The sequence below is a fragment of the Cynara cardunculus genome, assembly GCF_001531365.2.
Source record: "Cynara cardunculus var. scolymus isolate 2C chromosome LG 8, CcrdV1, whole genome shotgun sequence".
NCBI classification, from domain to species: Eukaryota; Viridiplantae; Streptophyta; class Magnoliopsida; order Asterales; family Asteraceae; genus Cynara; species Cynara cardunculus.
In genome coordinates this window covers 23,895,480-23,918,091 of record NC_037535.1, presented here as the reverse complement: position 1 = coordinate 23,918,091, position 22,612 = coordinate 23,895,480, and the positions used below count along the sequence as shown (strand labels likewise).

Genomic DNA, 22,612 nt, shown 5'->3' with positions numbered 1-22,612 from the left:
GCCGACCCCTTTCGAACCGTAATCTTTTTCTCCTTTATGACAGAACCATAAAGCTATGGCCCGTACCACTGTATCCATCCATGTGAGTCCGCCCCTGTACACATACCTAACGTCCACTCTAAATAAATAGAAAAGCTGTTTCCATTAAGAAACCCTGTTTGTGAGAAATATAAAGAAAGTATGTACAACACAACACAATTCATCTCATCCCATTTGCATCTTCCTCTAAATATCCAACCCTAAGTGTAATTGTACAACATACTAACACATTTCCTTTTCCTCAATAAACAAACAACAAACAAATGCCAGCACAGATGCAACTTCCATTGTTCTATTTTGCATCAAATTTGGCAGATCCTTAAACTGCAAAACTTTCTCAAATGTACAAACTTTATTGCTCATTTGTTGAGACTCATATTGGAAGAAGAGTTAGTTCCCTGTTGTCGTTCCGCTTATGTCACAACCCGTTTCAGACGAGCATCCTTCCGTTTTTGAACCCGCTTCAGATGACACCTTTGGTTCTTCGTCTTCTTGCAAAACAACAGGCGTAATCTTCTCCACCGGAGATGAAGCCTCCTCGTGGTTAGAACTCGGGTCAGAAGCTACAGCTTCCGTTGGAGCACCTGTTCATGAATAAGAAATTTCAACTTGAGGAGGTCGGTGGGATATGTATGTAACAAGGGGAAGAAATGAAACTGTAAATATTTTAAGAATGGTGAGAACCATGTATATAGTATATATATATAGTAAGTAATTTTTCAGTGAGTATTTGACCAATGCATATATGGTAGATATACATTGATGAATATACTAATTGACATATACGTATCTTGATAGTGTATAGATTGCATATGAGGGAGGTTCATTTAGAAACCTTAAATCTTTTACAAACCCAAGAACCACCCTTTTTGTGAGTATTCATGATGAATAACGAGATACGTTATTCACGATAAATAACGTGACAGATATTCAATACTTACAAAATAGGTGGTTTATGAGTTCCTAAAATATTTAAGATTCCTAAATGAACTTGCCCGAGTTGCATATATATATATATATATATATATATATATATAGACTTGGGATCACGTGAGACCAGCCTGTTTTCGTGAGACCAACTTTTTACACTTGAAACTTCACAGCAAAATGCTGTGAAGGTAACTTTCACAGTGTTTTTGCTGTGAAGGTTCGACTTTTTTAAACCTTCACAGTTGTTTTGCTGTGAAGTTTTAAGTGTAAAAATGAGGTATCACGGGTCTCACGAAAACAGTCTGGTCTCACGTAAACCCAACCCTATATATATATATACACACACACACACACACACATGGAGAGAGAGAGAGAGAGAGGTTCCAGGGAAAACCCCCAAAAAATGAAAAATTGAGGAACACTCTGGTAACCATTTATTTGAACGGTATGCACATGTGCATACGAGTAATTGAAGTTGTTTCTTGGTTTTTATGTATGTATGCATGCATACAAATTGATTATAAATTGTATGCACATGTGCATACCATCCAGATGAACCGTTACCAGGGTGTTCATCAGTTTTCATTTTTTTTGCGGTTTTCCCCCAAATCTGACCATATATATATATATATATATATATATATATATATATATATATATATATATATAAAAAAAAACAAAAAAAAAAAAAAAACAGAGGAACACCCGGTAACCGTTCATTTGTACGGGATGCGCATGTACATACAAGTAGCTTGTAAGTAATTGAAGATGTTTCTTGGTTTATGCACGTGTGGATGTCATGCAATGTGCACACCAGAAAAATTACTTGCAAGTTACTTGTATGCGCATGTGCATACCATACAAATGAATAGTTACTAGGGCGTTCCTCAGTTTTCCATTTTCGCGGTGTCCCCAAAACCTGGTCCTATATGCATATATCGATGCTAAAAATATTTATGGTTCTCATTTGAATTTTCCCCTATGTAACAATGGGGTTCGTCAAGAAAAGGGAAAGGTTTGTGGTTCGGATTGTACCTTGGTACATGGGCTTCTTGAGCCATACGGTCCCTGGGAATACCATCAAGTTGGTTTTAGTCAGGCTCTTCTTCTCATCGACTTCCAAGGGCGTGAACCCAAAGCCATCTGTCCAGGTCTCAACCAAGCTGGGGATGGCGGATACCACCAGCTTCTCAACCTTGAAGCACTTCAGCACCTAAAGAATCGGGTCATATGCAAAATGAGCCACCACCAAAAACAAACCCCAACACCAAAAACTAAACCGAACGAACCCGGTGTGTCCCACCTGGGGTGGGGTCTAGGGAGGATAAGATATTAGCAGACATGATGTCTACCCAAAGAGTAGAGCGATTGTTTCCATGAAGACGTCAGCACGTAAAAGCGTGAGAGTAATGTATGATCTTTAGACACATAATGGAGGACACATGCATGTGTGCATCATACACATTAAGGGTGTAAATGAGTCGAGCTTTTAACAAGCTACTCGAGCTTAATAATTCTCGAGCTCGAGTCGATCTCGAACACAACATAAAACTCGTTTAACTTAACGAGTCGAGCTTCATAAGACCAATATTTGACTGGGCTCGTTCGAAAACTCGATTATATTTTTCAAGTCGAATGGAGTCGAGCCGAGTCATCCTAGCATACAAATTTTAAAGCCAAACATGCTCATATGTTCATAAATCATAAATTAGAATTATCAACCTCAACCCAATAAACGAGTTAATCGATCGCTAGTTCGAGCCCATAAACAAGCTTCAAGCTTGAGCTCGATAACTCAAAAAATATTTGAGCTCGAGTTGAGCTTGAGCCTGGTATATTATTTCGAGCTGAGCTCGAATAACCTACTACTCGACTCGGCTCGTTTACACCCCTAACACACACACTTAGATATCCCAATGTTGGTAATATTTCGCTTCTTCATTGCAAAATAAAATACTCCCTCGTCCCAAAAATAAATGTACACAATGAAAAAATCAAGACGGTTTAAGAAATACGCAATTATTACACTTCTTACGCAACTAAATGGCAAATTTACCCTCCAAACAGAGATAGTAATGAATTTCTCCATCTCATAATTAAGAGTAGATTTGGAAAGTAGGAACTTCTTTGAAAGTTGACACTTATTTTGGGACAAACTAAAATAGAAATGTCGACACTTCACACTTAAATATCCCAATGTTGGTAATATTTCGCTTCTTCATTGTGAAATAAAATACTCCCTCGTCCCAAAGATAAATGTATACCATGAAAAAGTCGGACAGTTTAAGAAATGCAATTATTACACTCCTTACTCAACTAAATGACAATTTTACGCCTAATAAATAGAGCGAGTAATGAATTTTTCCATCTCATAATTAAGAGTAGATTTGGAGTAGGCACATACTTTTAAAAGTTGACACTTATTTTGGGACAAACTAAAATAGAAATGTAGACACTTATTATGGGACCGAAGGAATACAGTTTAGAAGGATTAGCACAAGAACCTTATAATTTTTAGATGGTAGAGGGAATCAATGAATACGCAATCATCAAATGAACTATTTACTAGTTTACCATGTTTGGAAAATAAAATCGAATTTAGCAGGAGATATGCAAGAACATTTAATTTTATAAGCTGGTAGGGGAGATCAATGGAGACGCAATGATAAATTAATAGTTCACCATTTTTGCACAATGAAATATTACCTCTTCAATAGCATTCATGAGGCGCCTACACATTCCCTTGCGCCTATACTTGCTGCACGTTGCGATTAGCGGCATCTCTGCAACTGCTACCCCATGGATCCTGAACAAGAATTTGAAAATATCATACCCTGGAATATTTAGCAAATACAGGTGTAGACTACACGAAGCAGGAAATTTCTGGAAACCAAATAATAGATTATTCATTATTCACAAGAGAGTAATACCTTATGGGTGCGTTTGCTGGACAAAACAGGGATCACTGTTTCATGTTTGGCAGGGATTTTATGTGGAACAGACAGAAAACAGAGTAGAACAATTTGGAACAGGTGTGCTCCACCCCCACCTCATCGAACAAGGTGAAACAAACCTATATTTTACCAATATAACCTCAAAATAAATCCTAATTCTCTTCTACAACATCAAATACGTCTCCCTCTTTACATTTTATTCATTCTTTAAATTTTATTTATTGGATTTTATGCTCTTTAAACTTTCACTTTACCATCCTCAAAATAATTTTGTACGGTTTCTATATTTTGATTGATTTATGTAATTTATTAAATATTAGTAATAAAAAAATAATATAGAAAAGGTATACTATATAATTTTTTTAATTTGGTATCATTTTAATCGTCTTGACGGAACTTTCTAATGATATATTTTGTTACTTTTTTATATTTTATTATAATTTAATAGATTAAATTAATTAATCAAAATATATAAACAACTCATTAGGGTAATGTGGTCATCTTATCTATTATGTCGTGTTGAGTTCCATCTTACCAAACGTTGATCAGTTGTCATGTCCTGTCTTGCTTGAATACCAAACGTATCTGATTAATATATTGCTATATATGCCATTAGGGCACAAGACTCAGGCATACGTTTTCTTGGGTCTATGTGGGTGTGTGAGTTTTTTCTTTATGTTGAGAAGTGTAATTTGCTAGTGCAAAATGCACTTAAATCCAACTATAGAGTTTAAAAAACTTGTGTCTAACAAGGATGGATAGCATCATGCTGCAAACATTACTTCTCAAATGAATGAAAACAGATTGACGCTTAGTAGGATGAGTTATATGAGAAGAACGATAAGAAAAACTAAAATTTCCAATAGCTTGCCGTTTGATTAGCCTAGCATTAATATTGACAGGCCAATTACCAAGTTTAGATCTTCAGAATCTAACATACCATAATGCTGCAATGTGTGAAAGGTTACCTTAAAAGCAAGATATAAATAATTGGGGGTCTGCTTCACAATATAAGCTTTGATTCTACTTAGCCCTACGGGGTTGTTCACTAATTGCTGAGCTCCTCTTGGTGGGTAAGAGATGCTTACCCGGAAAGAGGTGATGTTGTTCACCACACTCTGACAAAGAAAAGATGTTGACCGGGATGCTGACTCGGCAAGAAAGGAAGGGCTGTTTAGTTGGTTTTCCATTAAGTTCTATATAGATAAAATTGTTTGTGTGGATTAATCCGTCTGTATAGATTGGGAAGGTTTTCATTTGGGAGGGTTTTTTCATAGACGGAAGGAGCTTGTTTTTTAATTTGGAGGGGACAGGTTTGGGAATAACTTGGCTTTCTGCATCAAGCTTCCCCCTGGAAGCTTACTGAATAAGCCATTTTCTATATGATTAAGCCACTATCAAAAAGTCATGTATAGCTGACCAAATAAGCTGTGAGTCTCGTTAAGCTCATTAAGCTGCTAACAAACAGGTCCGAAAGGCTCTCTTCCTAGGTCAGCAATTACCCAGACCACACGCTTCCCCTGTTAGCGCTCGCTTAATTTGTGTCGTTAAACGACCCTAAATGGCATTTAGTCCTAGTAGGGCAATGTCCCCTACCTCGATTTCTTTGGATTGAATTCAAGTATGATCATCAGGCGATGTTTAGCTTAAGAAATATCAGCAAACTTCATCTCCCAGGCCAAACTTTGGATTCATACATATAACAAGTTGATTGAAAAGAGCCTGTAAATTAAGATACATTACAAGGATAGCTTGTATCAAAGGGTTACCTTACAGATGCCACACATAGTATCACATCATCTTTCTCCAATATCAATGTATAAAACCCCTCATAGTTGAGACGGGCAAATTCTGATCTGAAAATCAAACAAAGCAAATTATCTCCCTAAAGTTATATTATTAGCATACGATGTGAAAGTAGTGAAAAAAATTCATGAAATGAGAAAGGTAAAAAGAAAATCTACTTGCAACATCAACAACCTGAAAACAGAACAGATGAAAACAAAAATTGAAGCTGGAGTGAGCGCTCACCCCCAATTGTACACGACATGAGGTATCATATCAATTCCTGTTCTCGGATCCACCATTGGAAGAAAACACTCCTCCATGATTGTAAGAGCAACAGCTAGTTTCAGATTGCATTCAGCTTTCAGAGCAACCAAACGCTGAGCAGAATGGACCTTTTGGTCACCATGAATGCATTTCAGAAGGGTCCAGGAGAAACCATCAGAAATGGGATTCATAAGCCCAATCCGGGATTGAAGCCCTGAGTGAACCTACAAAAGATTGAGACCAAAATTTATTGATAACGTTCAATACTAGGTGGATTCCAACTCAATTAGCATAACCCATAAACAATTCTCATAAAGAACTTCTCTGAACCCGTAGCTTTTTCCATCCATATTTCCTATTTAAGCTGGTAAAAATGTTAATGTATGTTACCTCCTTGCAGCTTTCCCCACAGCACCACTGGGTAGAAGGCACCAACTCTCTTTCCATTTCCTTCTCTCTAAGACATTCCTCATGGTCTGTTTACAGGAAACACAATCACGAGAAAGGACAAAAATTGAAAGATAACTCGAAATTCGAAAAGTGAAATAAAACAATACAAGAGGATGGTAGAATTTAAATGTCTAAAGGTGCTTACGAGATCTAAACAGAAATTTCAGATAAGCATTTACAAAGACTCACCATCATCATAGAGACAGATGACTAGTAATAAGCTAAAGAAGAGCTAAACATCCTTTGGAAATGAAATACGGTTCTGTCCCAAGTTGCCAACTTGGTTTATGAAGAGCAATATATTACCTTCAATGGCCAAATAGGAAAATGTTCTTCTTTGATTATAAAAATCATTTGTTCGGTGACTAGACATTGACAAGAAACAAGAAAATATTCTGGTTTTCAAGTACAGAAATTTACATTTATGTTCGCATTGCAAACACTTCAGAGCACCCATGCTTGAAGCCTCATTATCATTGACCACATTCCCACATATCCAGCAAGAGCACTTCGAACAATACCAATTGCCTTCAGGCAGCTCCTGGAAAAAGTAAGGCACGTAAAAGGGGTTACCAAAAACCAAATAAATTAAGAAACAGATTCATAAAAAATCAGACAGAATATACTAATATTCATGTCTTAGGGCCGGCTATGAGCAGAAAAAATACTATAAAATCCAAAGAACCCCAATCAAATAATAGATAGAATATCTACAGAATAGACACAGTTTGTGTAACTAATGTTGGCAAGTGTCCAATGAAAGCTAATTAATGTCTATCAAATCTATCGATGATATGAACGATTTTTGATCTGGAAAATACTGCCCAAGCAAAAAAAGTTGTGTTTTTCTAGTTCTGGTTATATTCGCATCAAAAAACATATGAACCAGGGTTTTTAAGTTACATTACAGATGTTTCTCTTTTCCTGAACCAAACCACAAAGCATAAGCCTTTCGATTATAGTTATAACTGCTGAAAACCTATATGTTAACAAGATTAAGACAGGAATCCTTGATCCGAATTCCGGACCCTAATGACCTTAAATTAACGTCCAATCAAAACCATATCCTTACTTCCGATTCCTGAATAAACTGCATCATCAGCCATGACAGGGAAGAGAAAGAGAGAGAGTTTCCACATGCAAGTTGCTTAAGAGACCTCTGACCCCAACAAAACAAGCCATTATTTTGCACGATCTTTAATTGGGATGTAAAAAGATATTTCCATCAGAGGAAGTCCATCATCTTAAGTCTAATCTTCAACCAGAACCTTAATTGTTGTCATTCAACGGCAATTCTGAAGCATGTGTGCCTTCCTTCCAAGGTACACGCTAAGATGTTTTTATATAGGTTTACGGTAGGATAAACCTATAATGTGTCCCCATTGAGCAAGCATCAGTAAATATATTACCTCGAGTATTTGCAAGTAGAAACTTGCCCCTACTTTTGCTCTCTCCTTTACTTTAAAATTTTCCATTTCTCTTTCTATTTACATCTTTGCACTTAAGCTATAATAGTTCGGAAAAATCCAAGAGTCAGCAAGCATGGCACGAAACTATTCTTAGGTGCTGGAATGAAAATATGACGATCAATCAGCGGCATCTTAATGATAAAGTTCACCCTATTCTCGGGGGGAGGCATATATTCCCTTCTATGTGCCTTTCAAACTCTATGATTTTGCAGAGTTATGACACAGGTCCAAGTTCATACGAATCTATTGATTTTCAGGAACATAGAATAAGAGCATAAGAAATCCAAGCTAATTTGTGCCATTTCAAGTTAGAAAACTGACATGATTCCCAAACACCCAGGTGGGATGGAATGTAGATAAATTGTGAAAAGTGAGGTATAGCCAACTCTTATACATGTAAAATTGCTGGAGTGCAGATTTAAGGGTATTGACAAAAGATTAGAGAATCTAATTTTTTTTTGTAAAACATGATCAAGTCAACACAGTATCTTTAAAAAATTTAGCAAATGAAAAATATTGGGATCTATATAAGTAGTTGTTGCAAAAAAAAAAAAAAGATAAACCTCACAGGTATATATATATCTAATTATCTTTCATTGAACCACACTATGATGACTTAAATAAGGCAAGAAATACATTGCCATAATTGTTAAGTATGGATCTTCTGCTACATTGTGATCAATTTTTTTGCATCACAGATATTGATATTTTCTTCTGCTAATGGGCCAGTTTATTTACCCTTGGATCCTTATGAAAATATTCCAACTAAATCAACATGCAACTATGAGATGAATTAAAACCAGAAAACAACAAAACGCAAAAAACAGAAGAAAAACAATATTCCAACTTTACAAGTCAAAAGCTGATTCATAAATAGTTTCACAAGGTATGTAAGTTGTCCTAGGTCTCCAAGAATCTTGGGAGCCTTTTTGTGAAGGCCGTGTTTTGGTTCAGTAAAGAATGCAACTTCAACATGGTTTCATGGATAATTGAAACCTTACTGTTTGTTTATTTTGAGGCCACTTATATCCATTTGTATTCATGCATAGTAACAGGTGGTGATGTGCATGCAATTTCCTTATTATCTTATTTCTTTGTTGGTATCAGATCTGTTGAGATTTTAAAATGGAAAAAGAAAAGTTATAGAAGTTCTTAGATTATGGAAGATACATGTGGTTGATTCGCAAAGTCAAATGGAATTTTTTGTCATTCTCTCCTGTTTGGTAATATAAGTGAACATATTTTAAGATTTTTGTTTTCTTGTATACCCTTCTTCACCGTTTCCTTTCTAAAGTGTTAATTTACAAAAGTGACACCAAGTCGCTAACAGAGAAATCTAATGTCTGTCCCTGGTCAGAAGTATGAGAAATTTTAACCACATTGAAGACAATCTATGATTATGACGTCTGTTGGGGAGAGGAACTAATTGTTTTTGGTCAGTAAAGGGGTCTAGGTGTCATTTACCCCGTGTATAATAGTCGAACCCCTTAATAGCCCAAGAAGCCTTCTTTGAGCATCTAGAACCCTTAAAGTTCTTGAGACAGAACAGATACCTAAAGTGTGTTTGGCAAATAATCAAATACTCTATCAAAAAATAAATAAAAGAATTATAAATTAGATGCTTGCCAAAGAATATCTTCAGACAAATTATGAAACCACCTAAATGAAAACTGCAGGGAAAGCAAGACAGACCTGTACACACAAGCATGTTAGATGAAAGGTTGACGGGCAGTTATCACAGCATATCAACTCACCCCCATCACCACACAGGCCACAACTATCGTCATTTTCATCGATCTCCTCAACCTCAACAGTTCGTGTGGCACCTCTCCGGACTTTGTATTCACCTGACCAAGCTTCCAGTTGGCACAAGGTAAAAGATTTTCCAGACTCCATAAACAGATTTAAGCATGGGCTTTTCAGGCTGAAACCAGCATGATTCTTAAACTCAGAAACAGAAAGCATCTTCTCACAACAACGACACAAAATACCATCTCGGGTAACTAAACCATCCTTCACCACTGAATCATCTCTTGGATTCCTATACTGGATCACTTCATTAACGCGAATAACCCCAAAATCTATCAACCAGGATAATACTGTCCTTACACCAAGGCCGGACCACCTCCCTTCCATGTGAGGCTGCCCACCTTTGGTAAGACTTCGTGGACGCAACCTGCAGCTCCCTTTGGGACCTTTATACTTCCTCGGAACTTTTGGGACACAGGACTTCCTCTTAATACCTGATGATTTGGTAGTGGATCGGTTTTTCAAGATAGCTGAAAGTAAAAGATCATCATCATTAAGGTGACAATTCCCTTTTCTCTCTTTTTCATGTCTACGGTCCTTTTCACATGTGCTTGACCTCTTAGGGCTTCCAGAATGCTGCAGGGACTTCTTAAACGTTGATTGTTTCTTCTCATGCTGGTCCTCAGAAAAGCAAAAAGATGACTTTCTATAACTTCCATAATTTTCTGCATTACTTACAGTGCAGGGCCTTGCCATATTTGATTTTAGTTGAACGCTACTCTCGCTGATCTCCTGCAAACCATTCGCAGCACTTACTTTCATCTCAGATATCTTTTTTGATTTCTTGTGTTCTTTAGTGTTCACAACAGCATCCAGTGCAAATGAAGAACCATCCATCCTATGCTGTTGGACTCCACTGCAATGCCGATCCTCCTCCATACACCCAGACCCAAGCTCTATTCCATCTTGATGAGGACAGATAGATTCGGATCCTCCAGTTGATGCATTTGCAGTTGCCGAAGAAACTGGATGTGCATACAGGTTATTTGTTTGGCAGGAAATGGTATCTGATCTGCAGATTGGTGAGGAAACTAGAACCAAGCTACTACTCTCGTTCCCATGTTTTCTAGTAATCTGTTTTGCAGCGATAGCTTCATTTCTTGAATGCAAGGCAGCAGCATCACTCAAATAGAAACCATCCACAACACTTCTCTTTGTTTTTACCTGGTTCCCTTCTTTGAGGAAGCGCAGGCTCTTGTCAATAAACACCACTTTTGCAAAAGGATCAAGCAAATACCACCAATGAGCCAAGGCAGTGGCAGCTTCCAAATTTCTCAGTTGCTCTTCAATCTCTATCAAAGTATTAGAAAGATCAGACTGGAACTGCGTCAAATTGGTCCAATGTATCCCATCACTATCATCAACAACATAATTTGCATCTGCAAATAGTTTCTGACCGCACATGTTCCAAGCTCTATGGAATTCCCTAATTGGCCTTCCTTCAGGAGATTTAAAGACATACTCTCCATGCCCTTTACAGTGTGTGATTCTGTTACGCCTCCCTATAACCCATTTTGCTGCTCTAAGTAAGCGATGGAGGTGATAACGCAAAATAGGTTTAGGATCTGTAGTAGACTCTTTAGGGGGAGCTAAACTTTCTTCTTCATCAAGTTCCACAAATGACGACTCTTTCCATTTCCGCCTGGAACATTGAATGGGTTCAGGCCTGCTAACTAAAAGCTTGCTAACATGGCTCTCCTGAGAAACAGGTGATGCAATAGCAGCACTTACATCATTTCCTTTCTGATCATTTGTGTCAGAGCTAGACAATCTACACTTTGAAGCATCCTTGTCCCCAATGTCTCCAACAGCTCCCTTTAGCAGATAGCTACTGGACTTAAAACCTTGACTGGATGATTCAACCAAGCGACAAGCTACAATTGCAGCTGGTTGGAATATACAAGAATCAACTTCCTTTGATGGAATTGAAGAATTAACAACCTTTTCTAAATAAGGTTTAGCATCCAAATGTTCTTCAAGCAACACCTTCCTTCTCTTAACTTCAACATCAGGGTCATTCCTCGCCAATATGGTAAACTCTTCAGAGAGGCTACCCGGTCCAACATCCTCTTTCATATTCTGAAAATCCATGTGATTTGTCAAGACTGAATTGTCACTATTAGAACCAAATGATACATCCTTAGGCTTCTCATTTTCATTTTCAAAATTGATTGCTCCAGTTACAAGGCACTTTTTGCTACTTCTACCCCTTTCATGCCCAAAGAACACCTCTCTAAAAATGCAATCCTCGTCCCTTGAACCCTCAAAATCATCATCATGCAAATCTTCAATACCTCGGCTGAACAGCTTCTTCAAGTACTTATTGCAGTTCCCCTTCATTTGAAGTATCTCCCTTGAATCCCCTATCCGATAAATGTCAGGAAGCAGAGGTGAAAACTACCTCCCTGAGAAAAAAAAATTCAGAGTCCCTCTTTTTAACAGAAATAAAAATCTCCACGGTTATGTGTGCGCATCAAAAAGGACACATGATCAAAGCCGAATGCAGAATGACCATCTAACCATGAAAATGACACCCTCTGCAATAACACCAAAATCAAAAATCAAATATGTAAGTGAATATGAATTACAGTATTTGGATGAGGAACCAATCCTGTAGCCTAAGTTAAACAATTATATATCCAAATACAGTGAGTGACAACCACATAAGCAGGTAAATGGAAGGGAAGTGATGCGCTTTTGAGAAAGAATAAATAAATAAATACACATTTGGAAAATCCAAGGGGAGCTTGCTATCATTAAAGAAATTTGGTAGTAATATTATGACTACTCCAAATTCAGAGCATGAAAGAGTTGATCAATGGCTTCGAGATCTGACACAATCTAATAAATGTGAGGATTTTAATATGCTTTAAAAAAACAAACAAGGACAAAATGCCAAACACAGTGTATTTCTAGGACTTTCAAAAATGGAAACACCAGAAAACTGTATTACTCCCCGTGTCCCTAATTAAGCGTCTACATTACTATTTTAATTCGTCCCAATAAGTGTCCACTTTCAAAAGTAACTTTCCAATTTCCCATTCTATCCTTAATTATGAGATGGAGAAAGTTTCTCTCTCTATTATCAAAGGTAAAAGTGTCATTTGGTTATTTAAAAAGTATAATAATTGCAAATTCCTACAATTCTGTGCCATTTTCATTGTGGACATTTAATTTGGTACGGAGGGAGTATTTTCCAACAGGCTGTAGTTGTCTATATTGGAAAAGAAATGTGCTTTACTCCAAGTTAGATATTGCAGGGTAAATATAACTAAAAACAGATAGCTTCTTGCCGGCAATCTAATAAACACAGATTATAAATTAAGAGAAAAAAGATCCATTTCATTAAAGGGCACAGCATGAAAGAAAATGAGATAAACACCAAATAAGCCTGCTTAACAATTTAATGCTAAAATCGTCCAGAAGAAAACAACTTAGTTGACTACTACCATAAATGTACACAAGAAACCCTAACATATGCTGCAAGATACACAGAGAACATAAAGTCAGAACTATTAAACAAAGTATTGCTGTATCAATGATAAGGTTTGACATAGAAGGTTGAAGACAACAACCAGAGGCAAAAAGTGGTGAGGCAACACTTAGGACGTTATTAATAGAATTCATTTCAAGGATACCCCTTTCAATTACAAAAAACTCAAAACTTGATATTCTGTGAAATTAAGACGCCAGCTGTAGGACATGAATTTTGGATAAGTAGAAGAGATATGATAGGGTCAAAGGATCCAATAGATAGCATAGCTCAAGCAAATTTTATATGTTGACCAGATTAGTCAGGATGAACAGAAATAAGTATGAGAAAACAGGGATAGTGTCATGATCCGTTTTGTGAACACCAAGAAATTATGAAGATGCTAAATTGTAAGCATCTCTTGTTGACGACAATCCAAAAGGTATTTTCAGAAGAAACTCATGAAGCAATAATCAAAGAAGCATTACACAGTGGGCAACAAATTACATGCCATGCAAAAGATCTGCATTAATCTTGTTGAGAAAGATGCACCCTATAAAGAAATCTTGAACATGGAAAAGATGGGCTTATAGGAAATAATCAATTATGACAAGACTGGCAAATATAATATAATGGCAGATGGAAGTGGTTGGAATCAGTGAGTCTGTTTGCGGGAGTCCTAAAGCCAAGTAATCATTAAGGAATATTAGCTATTCCGTATTGCTGTGCGGAGTACCACAAAACTATTTTGTTGGAAAAGTGACATTATGAAAAACAATGGACATCATACTTTTTATGAAGTACCATGCAAAAGCACAGACAAATTGGAAGAGAACTACCAAGAGCCACAATTGATTAGTACGCCCACACTTTTTTAGGCATCGTTTTCAGATTATTCTCTAACTGGTTCCATTACGACCTTCTTGTTAGATATCTACGCATCTTGTGTAGCCACACTTCTGCCTCACCATTTACATGTCATCTACACCAACCTCATGCTGGTGCCTCCTGTCTGTTTTAACTTATGACCCTTCAAAATAATAGATGGCGTAGCTGCGATCCTTTGCAAAGCAACCCTTAACTATACTAGTGTAAATTGCTGCGTAACTCCAACATGCACTTCATTTAGTATCACGAATGTTATCGGTAATCATTATTTCTAAATATAAACTCTTGAACTAAAATATTACTGACTGATGTTTTATTGCACATATCTAGTAAAAGGATTCTTATAGACATGTCAAGGTACATGTGCATGAAAAGAGTAGTTCCTACCTGTAAAGCTCTATGTAAGCAAGCTTATGCAGCCAAAATTTTCCTCCTATATATTTATATATGTATATATATAATATTTATATCTATAAAGAGAACGCGCACGAGTTTAAATAATTAAATAAAATTTACTTATTAAGCATCTCTATTAGCAACCTGCAAAAACAAATATCACCATTCCTATAAAGGTTTTAATCTGTTCATTATATCTAGGAAACTATATTTGATTATGTAAATATAATTTCTTTTACATAATTGAGGTGTTCTTATCTTAAAAGTGACAATGGCATAGATAGGTTGATAATTGTTTTTTCCTCAACCAAGCTGGAAAACACTTGAGTTTTGAAATTCTTTTGCAATTTAAAACAAAACGGAACTAAAAAGGTCAATGTTCTTATACTTCAGATTATTTGGAGTACATGTAATGCTTAAGTTCCGAAAACTTGCTTCGTAAACCTTATTATCTGATATTGTGCGATGGTACATTATTTATTTGTTTTAGCGAGGAGGTTGTAGAAGCAAAATACATTATGAGATTCAGGTGTGTACTACAATAAGGTCATGAGATGCAAGTCTATATGTGATGATTGAGTAGAGAGAGATGGAGTAGCAGGGATGGAGAAAGAAGAGACATGAGATCACATCATCAATAATCAATCTAGAGTATGACCTTTTGGCTTAAGAGCAAACCTCCACAAAGAAGGTGCCGTTGCTTGAAATGTTAAAGAAGAAAAAAATTGCATTGGTTGGAGGATCTTATGACCTACAAGATGCATGAAAGGAACTTGCTTGATGTTTAAGCGCATGTTATGTCATTCAGTAACTTTTAGGAGTATTGTTTCATCTAACTAATTTGAATTATCATGGGCTATGTCAGAAGATCAAACGAAATGAAATACTTTTGGCTATAATAAAGAAGTTCATTGGTAATTATAAATTGCAATTAGTAGAAATGGTTGGTCATGCATAAAGAATGTGATTGTTAGTACTATGTCTTTAATAATTAATTTTTCTGCTCCCATAATAAGTCAAATGTCATTTATTGTGCTCTATTTATAATTGTAATATTAGTGACACCAGGTACATGTATTCTTGATTGGTTGCCTCTTCGTAAGCCTATCCTCGTGCCATCTCTAGTAATATCATGAACATTAAATGAATAATATCTATGAGGATGCTGAAGGTGACGATCATTTTGCAACATAGGCTTTGGGTAGACAAGACCAGAAATTAACATCAGGAGTTTTGACACTTATAAGTGGCTACATTTCTTTTCTATAAATAATATAACCTTCAGAATGTCCTAAAGTTCTTTGTCATGCTACCATGTGAAAACAAAAGCCTAGTTGTCACCTATCTAAACTGCTTTCCCAATATGAAACAGAAAATCCAATGTTTCCTAATGTCTTTATTTAGGAGGAATCGATGAAGTTGGACTAGACAAAATAGCACATTACTGCTCCAACTGCTAAGTAGGGTAGCAGATTCTGACAAACTAACATAAAACATGAATAGAGATTACTTCTTTTCATGACAACACATTACAACAGGCATATCATAACTCCAAAGATATACCATACATGTTCTACACAATCTACACTAACAAAAAACATGCATAGCTCATACAAGATTCAGAAGGCAATTTATCAATATCTACTACGTGCTTTTCCAACGGAAGCCTAGCCAGTTCGTGCAGATCCCAAATCCCAAATGATTATTCCACAGTGCAAAGTGCAAAGTTTTGATGGATATAAAGAGTCTACCATCCAACTACATTGTCTCAAAAAGAAGAAATTTACCAGGCAAAATAAGCTCAACTATTACAGAACAAATTACTATGTATTTGGGCGATATCAAAATGGTACAGAATTGAGTAGCATCACACATAAATTCATCCATTAAACCAAAGAGAAACAAGTAAAATACCACACCCAAATGAAGATTTAACCAAAAAAAGCAAGTCATAAACCTATGATGAAAAAAATATACTATATACAGCGCTAAACCTGGATGAATTTTTCTACTTTGACCAATTCAGAATTTATTAGTCCATTTAAGGGGGGAAACGGGAAAGAATTCATAAATAGATCGGCATCCAGTCAATTTGTGCTATGTCTTATACATAGAGATAGGAGACTCGACTTCTAGAAATAGCATCTGATTGTTGAATTCATTTTTATCAAATTCAAACAAAGCCGCTGCGAACTCTTTCGAATCAACAAGTTTCCCAAAATTCGGCAGATAAACGATGGAAAATCACAAAATTTTCCAACATTCTTCAGAGACACAAATCGATCACAAAATCTTATACCTAAATCACGGAGATCAAACTCCAGCACCACGCCAATCAATCGGAAGCGAACAGTAAAATTAAGCTAAAATTTGAAGAAAAATCGAACCTGAAGACTGCAATTCCGGCTTCAAATCAGAAACTAGGGTTTGAAGATTCAGAGGAACCTTCGAGAGATGGAGCGGACGCAAAGAAAATGAGGATAATTCAGCAACTTTAACCGTTACGTTGATATCTGAACCCTATCACACTTCTCACGAGTGTTGTATGTGAGCAAATTGGAAATGGCGGAAGGATTGGGCTTTGGAGAGCCCGAACAGCACTGGTGCTCCGTGCCTACGTGGCACAACAGATGGCAACCATGACGTCACCTTTGTCCTTGCTTATGAAAAATGAATTATATTTGTCCAAAAATCATTTTTAAGTGATTGTTTTAATTACATTTTAAGAAAATAAATTTATAAATTTAAGATAAAATTGTGATAATATTGATAATCTATGTATCATGTGTTATTTTGTATTGTTTTTTTATCTATGATTTCGATCTAGTATGTTGATTAACATATATTTGTTTTACGTATACTTATGTGTATGGTGTGAACATTTTTTATGTGTTTGTGAACAATATATACAACTAGAAAGTTTCATGTCGTGAACCGAATACATATAAAACAAATATATGTTACTTAGATGGGAAAAAATCATATGAAACAATATCTTACGATATTAATTCTCACACTTAATCACAATATATACGGTTTTCAAATAATTAAGTTTCATCTGGTTCAAAAGCTTAAAAGGGTAAATAAAAAAACTACATTAACCACAAGGGTGGTGTCTGATTGGTTTGAACTTGACTCCAAAGATCAAAAGTACATGGAGGTCTCAGGTTCAAATCAAAAGAGGAATAAAAATCCCCTTGTAGCCACGGAGGTTCAAATGCGGTGACTCCGGGCTATCTGCAAAGCATGTGGTCGCCCTGGGATTAGTCGGCTTGCATAGCGGGTTGGATATTCAGGTTAATAAAAAAACTACCTTATTTTTGTTTTAGTTTGCAATAATAATTGGTGTTACATATGTCAAGTTTGGTAACATCTGATATAATAATTTATTGAATTGGTTTAGTTTCAAACCGATGTTTATTTCATTTCAATTACTATAATTCTACATTTGGGTATTTTAGTAATTTTACAATAACGTTGCAAAAAGTCAAATGTGAAACGTGATAGTTGTGCGAAAGTATCATAATTGGTTTATTTACGTTGCTTTAAGAAGGAAATCTACTTAGATACGATATTATTATTCGACACCCCATAAATGCTTGATTCCAGTACTTTCTAACGGCTACTTTTAGTTTGAACGACCCTTTTTTTCCATTTTTGCACATTCGTTCGTCACATGCAACACACGCTACCAGATACTCTGTCTTACATTAATCCTCCTGTTGTCTCTTTCGTTGAAACCAACCTAACGTCGATTGTCCACCTGGTCTCGTCATTTTTAGATTCGTTATCGTTCACAATTTGACGAATAGAAGAGATTTTGTGTTATTTGTGAGCTCATAAATATGTCTTATTTTGGAAAGAGATGCGTTACGTCGGTTGAGGTAAAAGAGATCCATTACGGTTACAAAATCCATGTTTAAAGTGTCTTTTAGATTCCCTGATGTTCGATGCCTCCTCTGAAGGAGTGCCCCAATGCAATGCTCTACGGTTTCTGTAAAATAAGCTTTGTCGTCTCAGCTTTTGTTCGTATTTATGCCACATCAACAGAACGTTGAAGTTTTTTTTTTTTTGAAGTATATTAATATTTATATACGAAAAATGGAACAAATAAATTATCTTTGATGATGTTTAAACCCTTGATCTTATAGGAAGCCAAAAACTCACATACCGCTAGGTCAAAGGTGCTTTGGTTACCAAAAGAATGAAAGCAAAGTTGGTGCAATTGCCCTTGTTCTATTCTAGACCCAACTCAACGCAAAATAACTTAATCTGAAGCAACTCCATGTCTAATCGAGTTGTAAAATTTTCAAACTGTCTAATCGAGTTGTAAAATAACTTGTATGTTCAATAATTGTGAACATATATATGTAAATTGAGAAAATTAATTGAATGTGRTATACGTAAGAAATATGGATAAGTTGTATCAAATGGTTAATGATGAAAAAGAAATTGTGGGTAGAGATTTAACATATTCAATGTTTGAATAATATTTTAATATATCAAAGTATCAACCCGATCAACCCGTACGGTTTGGGTTGGGTTGTGTTACACTTTGGTTTAGGTTGGGTTGGTTAAGATTTTTCAAACCGCAAGCATTGGGTTGGATTGTTCAAATGTCTTCATCCCGATCAACCTAACTCATATATAAACACCCCTGGTCCTATACTTATCGAAAACTAATCCAACAATAACTAACCAAAAGGATCATTAGAGCCCAAGCCCAACCTTCCTGAAGATCAAGGGTTCAAGCCCAACCTTTAACTTCGTCGTTAGTGCAATGCTCCACGTAATTGAAATCCTCTGGATGAGCTAACAAATCCGAGTTCAAAATATCTTTTATTTAACTGATTTATGGAATAAAACAAGATGAAATATGTGTTAATTCTCAACCTTGGTAAGAGTCGTCGCCGTCACTTACCGGGTAAGACTTTCGAGCCTTGCCTTCGCTTTTACCAGGTGAGATTTTTGGTCATTGCCATATTCATCCGGTAAAATAATATGACTTGATAAACACTTATCCGGATAAACGTTTGGTAAACGACCACTAACCGAAACAAAAACTATACCAAAAGAAGGGTGGCCACTTCAATATCTTCAAATTATTATTTCACGAGAAGTAAAAAAAGAACATAAAGAAAATCAAATAAAGCCGAAGATACCAATGTCTTCTTCATTTTGAACTAAATCTACGCATTGTTATTGTGTTCGGTACACGAGTCAGGACATGTTAAAACGTATAGTTCAACGTTTAGTGCGACAGACAAGGTTGAGTTAGACGAACTTCAAAACCGGTGCAACAAAAATAGGAAGATCCGACAAGATTTTAACTTATTAAACTACTTAAAGTCAGATTAAAACCCTAAATTTTGCAAAAAAAAAATCACCGTCTACCTCACTTTCTCCCATCCGATCTAATCCAGTCCTATTCCGTCTCATCTGCAATAAAGCTAACTTGTTTATTCAGTCACCGATTGTTTTATGGTTGCTTATGTTATACAAATTGGCTTATTCAGTAAGTTTCTAGGGAGAGCTTTATGAAAGCTAACTTTTTTCCGAACTTGTCCTATCCACTTAAAAAACATGCTTCCTACTCTGAATGAAAAACCTTCCAAACAAAAACTTACCAATCTATACACACAGACAGTTTTATCTATACATGACTTAATGAAGAGCAAACCAAACAACCAAAACACTTTTTGGGTGCATTTGATATGCAAATTACATGGGACGGGACGGGACAAAAAAAAATAGCCTCATGTTTGGCATGCCATGGACAAAAAAAAACATGAGACAAGGTGGGGGACTATTTTTAAATTTCATGGGACAAATCTTGATATTTCTTGTTCCACCTAAAGTTAAAAATCCAATATTACCCTTGTTATTTCATTTTAGGAGAAAACCTAATTCATCCCATTTGTGATAAGCCCTTTCGAGTGTAAAAGTTCTCCTTTATACACCTTTCCGTAGCTGCTCTCCTCAACGACATTTTCATGACTAAAGTTTTGTCTTGTGTTGTCTTAGTCGTACCAAACATAGGACAGACAATTAGTCATGTCCCGTCCAATCTGCGTACCAAACACTACCTTTGTGTTGTAGGCTCTACATTTGTATCATTAATTGAAGTGCTGCCTGCACACATGGGAATACATTAGCCTTCAAACATCCAAGGTTTCTAGGCCAAAGATCCCACATACAATTTCACCATGATTGTATTAAGACCCAAATAGTTGCTTGAAAAATCAACAAAATTGTAACACTTCCGACAGCTACAAAATTAAAAATTTTACATCAAAGTTGTTCGATTTGTAGTAGTTTAAAACAAAAACAGAATGTACAGTTCACAAAATCATCATTAGAATAAGCACAAGTTTGGTGTCTGATTGGTTTGAGCTTGGGCTCCAAAGGTCAAAAGTGTTTGGAGGTCTAAAATTCAAATCTAAGAAGGAATAAAAATCCCCCTGTTCAGTGATGTGAACAAAAATCCCGACTTCCTTTACTAGCCTGATAGTGAAAGAACAAAATCAGGATACATACCAATACCTATTTCCTGTGCTTGGTTCACGAAAGAAGCTGAGACGAAAGCCTCCCTATTACCCATTTTGCTGCTCTAAGTCTAAGTAAGCGATGGAGGTGATCTGGAACAATCTAGACAAAATAGCACATTACTGCTCCAACTGCTAAGTAGGGTAGCAGAGCTAACATAAAAATGAACAGAGATTACTTACTTGTTTTCATGACAACAGGCATATATATATATATATATATATATATATATATATATCATATACCATACACTAACAAAAAACATGCATAGCTCATACAAGAGTCAGAAGGCAATTTATCAATATCTACTATGTATTCCCAAATGATTTGATTATTCCACAGTGCAAAGTGCAAAGTTTTGATCCAACTACATTGTCTCAAAAACAAGAAATTTACCAGGCAAAATAAGCTCAACTGTTACAGAACAAATTACTGGGCGATATCAAAATGGTACAGCATCACACATAAATTCATCCATTAAACCAAAGAGAAACACCACACCCAAAAGAAGATTTAACCAAAAAAAGCAAGTCATAATCCTATGATAAAAAATATATACTATATACAGCGCTAAACCTGGATGAATTTTTCTACTTTGACCAATTCAGAATTTATTAGTCCATTTAAGGGGGGAAAGGGGAAGGAATTCATAAATAGATCGGCATCCGGTCAATCTGTGCTATGTCTTATACATAGAGATAGGAGACTCGACTTCTAGAAATAGCATCTGATTGTTGAATTCATTTTTATCAAATTCAAACAAAGCCGCTTTCGAATCAACAAGTTTCCCAAAATTCGGCAGATAAACGACGGAAAATCACAAAATTTTCCAAAAATCTTGTACCTAAATCACGGAGATCAAACTCCGGCACCACGCCAATCAATCGGGAGCGAACTCGATTTTCAATCCCACATCGTCAAGAAATAAGACCATAGTTGTGAATATAAGTCCTGGGTTACGAAGGTAATGTCGACCAACGGACGATGTGATTGGGTTATGGGTCCATGTAAATGGATTCGGACTCAGGAAAGTCCCCGGGCTAATTAGCCGCAGAGATGCGGGCTCGGAAACGGGTTAAACTTCAGAACGATTGAATCCGGTTGGACCTTTCGGGGTTCGACGGGCTGAGACCGGTGTGGAGCCTAATGGGTTCTATAATGTCTGAAGTGAGTTTGGCCGATATACACAGTCATTCACATGGTCAAGTTAAGACCAACTGAACGGGGCTTATGATCCGTTGGTCAACCTTTTTCCTTTTTTTTTTTTTTTCCGAAAAAGAGATTTTAATTAATACATATTAAATAAAAGTAATTGAGCTCGATTAAAGACGGATAATGTTATTTCCGACTCTGCCCTGACCCTGCTTCAAGTAGAGATGATCAAATCGATCCGGGACTAATTAAGAACTGGTTATGGTTTTCATCCAAAAAGGCGGCCCAGTCCGTGACGGGTGTCGAGACCGGCAAATAATAAAGTCCAAACTAACGCACAATTTTACAACCAAAATTGTAAAAGCGGTAAGTCGGGTCGAATCCACAGGGACTCGGTTTTAACTCTTTAGGACTAAATAATCAAGTACAAAAAGGAAACTTAAAATTAAATACGA

General features: G+C 36.2%; 1 protein-coding gene and 1 long non-coding RNA gene across 4 annotated transcripts; both read right to left on the bottom strand.

Moving 5' to 3' along the window:
* Positions 1-185: 185 nt before the first annotated feature.
* On the bottom strand, positions 186-16,957 carry LOC112516491 (increased DNA methylation 1-like). Of its 3 annotated transcripts, none has more exons than XM_025123556.1 (9): positions 16,847-16,957; positions 9,587-12,240; positions 6,846-6,966; positions 6,366-6,451; positions 5,955-6,199; positions 5,693-5,779; positions 3,676-3,775; positions 2,005-2,182; positions 186-623 (listed from the first exon to the last, which is right to left on the bottom strand). In XM_025123556.1, exons 2-9 carry the CDS (start codon positions 12,041-12,043, stop codon positions 430-432), a joined length of 3,468 nt encoding a protein of 1,155 aa, XP_024979324.1. In that variant the 5' UTR covers positions 12,044-12,240; positions 16,847-16,957; the 3' UTR covers positions 186-429. The 3 variants fall into 3 exon arrangements, with proteins under 3 accessions (XP_024979324.1, XP_024979325.1, XP_024979326.1); XM_025123557.1 differs by having other exon boundaries at positions 9,587-12,108; XM_025123558.1 differs by lacking the exons at positions 186-623; positions 2,005-2,182; positions 3,676-3,775 and having other exon boundaries at positions 5,728-5,808.
* A 2,664-nt stretch (positions 16,958-19,621) lies between these two features.
* Positions 19,622-22,243, bottom strand: LOC112517304. The gene is made up of 3 exons (XR_003069653.1): positions 21,850-22,243; positions 20,997-21,157; positions 19,622-19,898 (listed from the first exon to the last, which is right to left on the bottom strand). It is a non-coding gene; the product is annotated as an uncharacterized LOC112517304 (long non-coding RNA).
* Between the last annotated feature and the right edge of the window lie 369 nt (positions 22,244-22,612).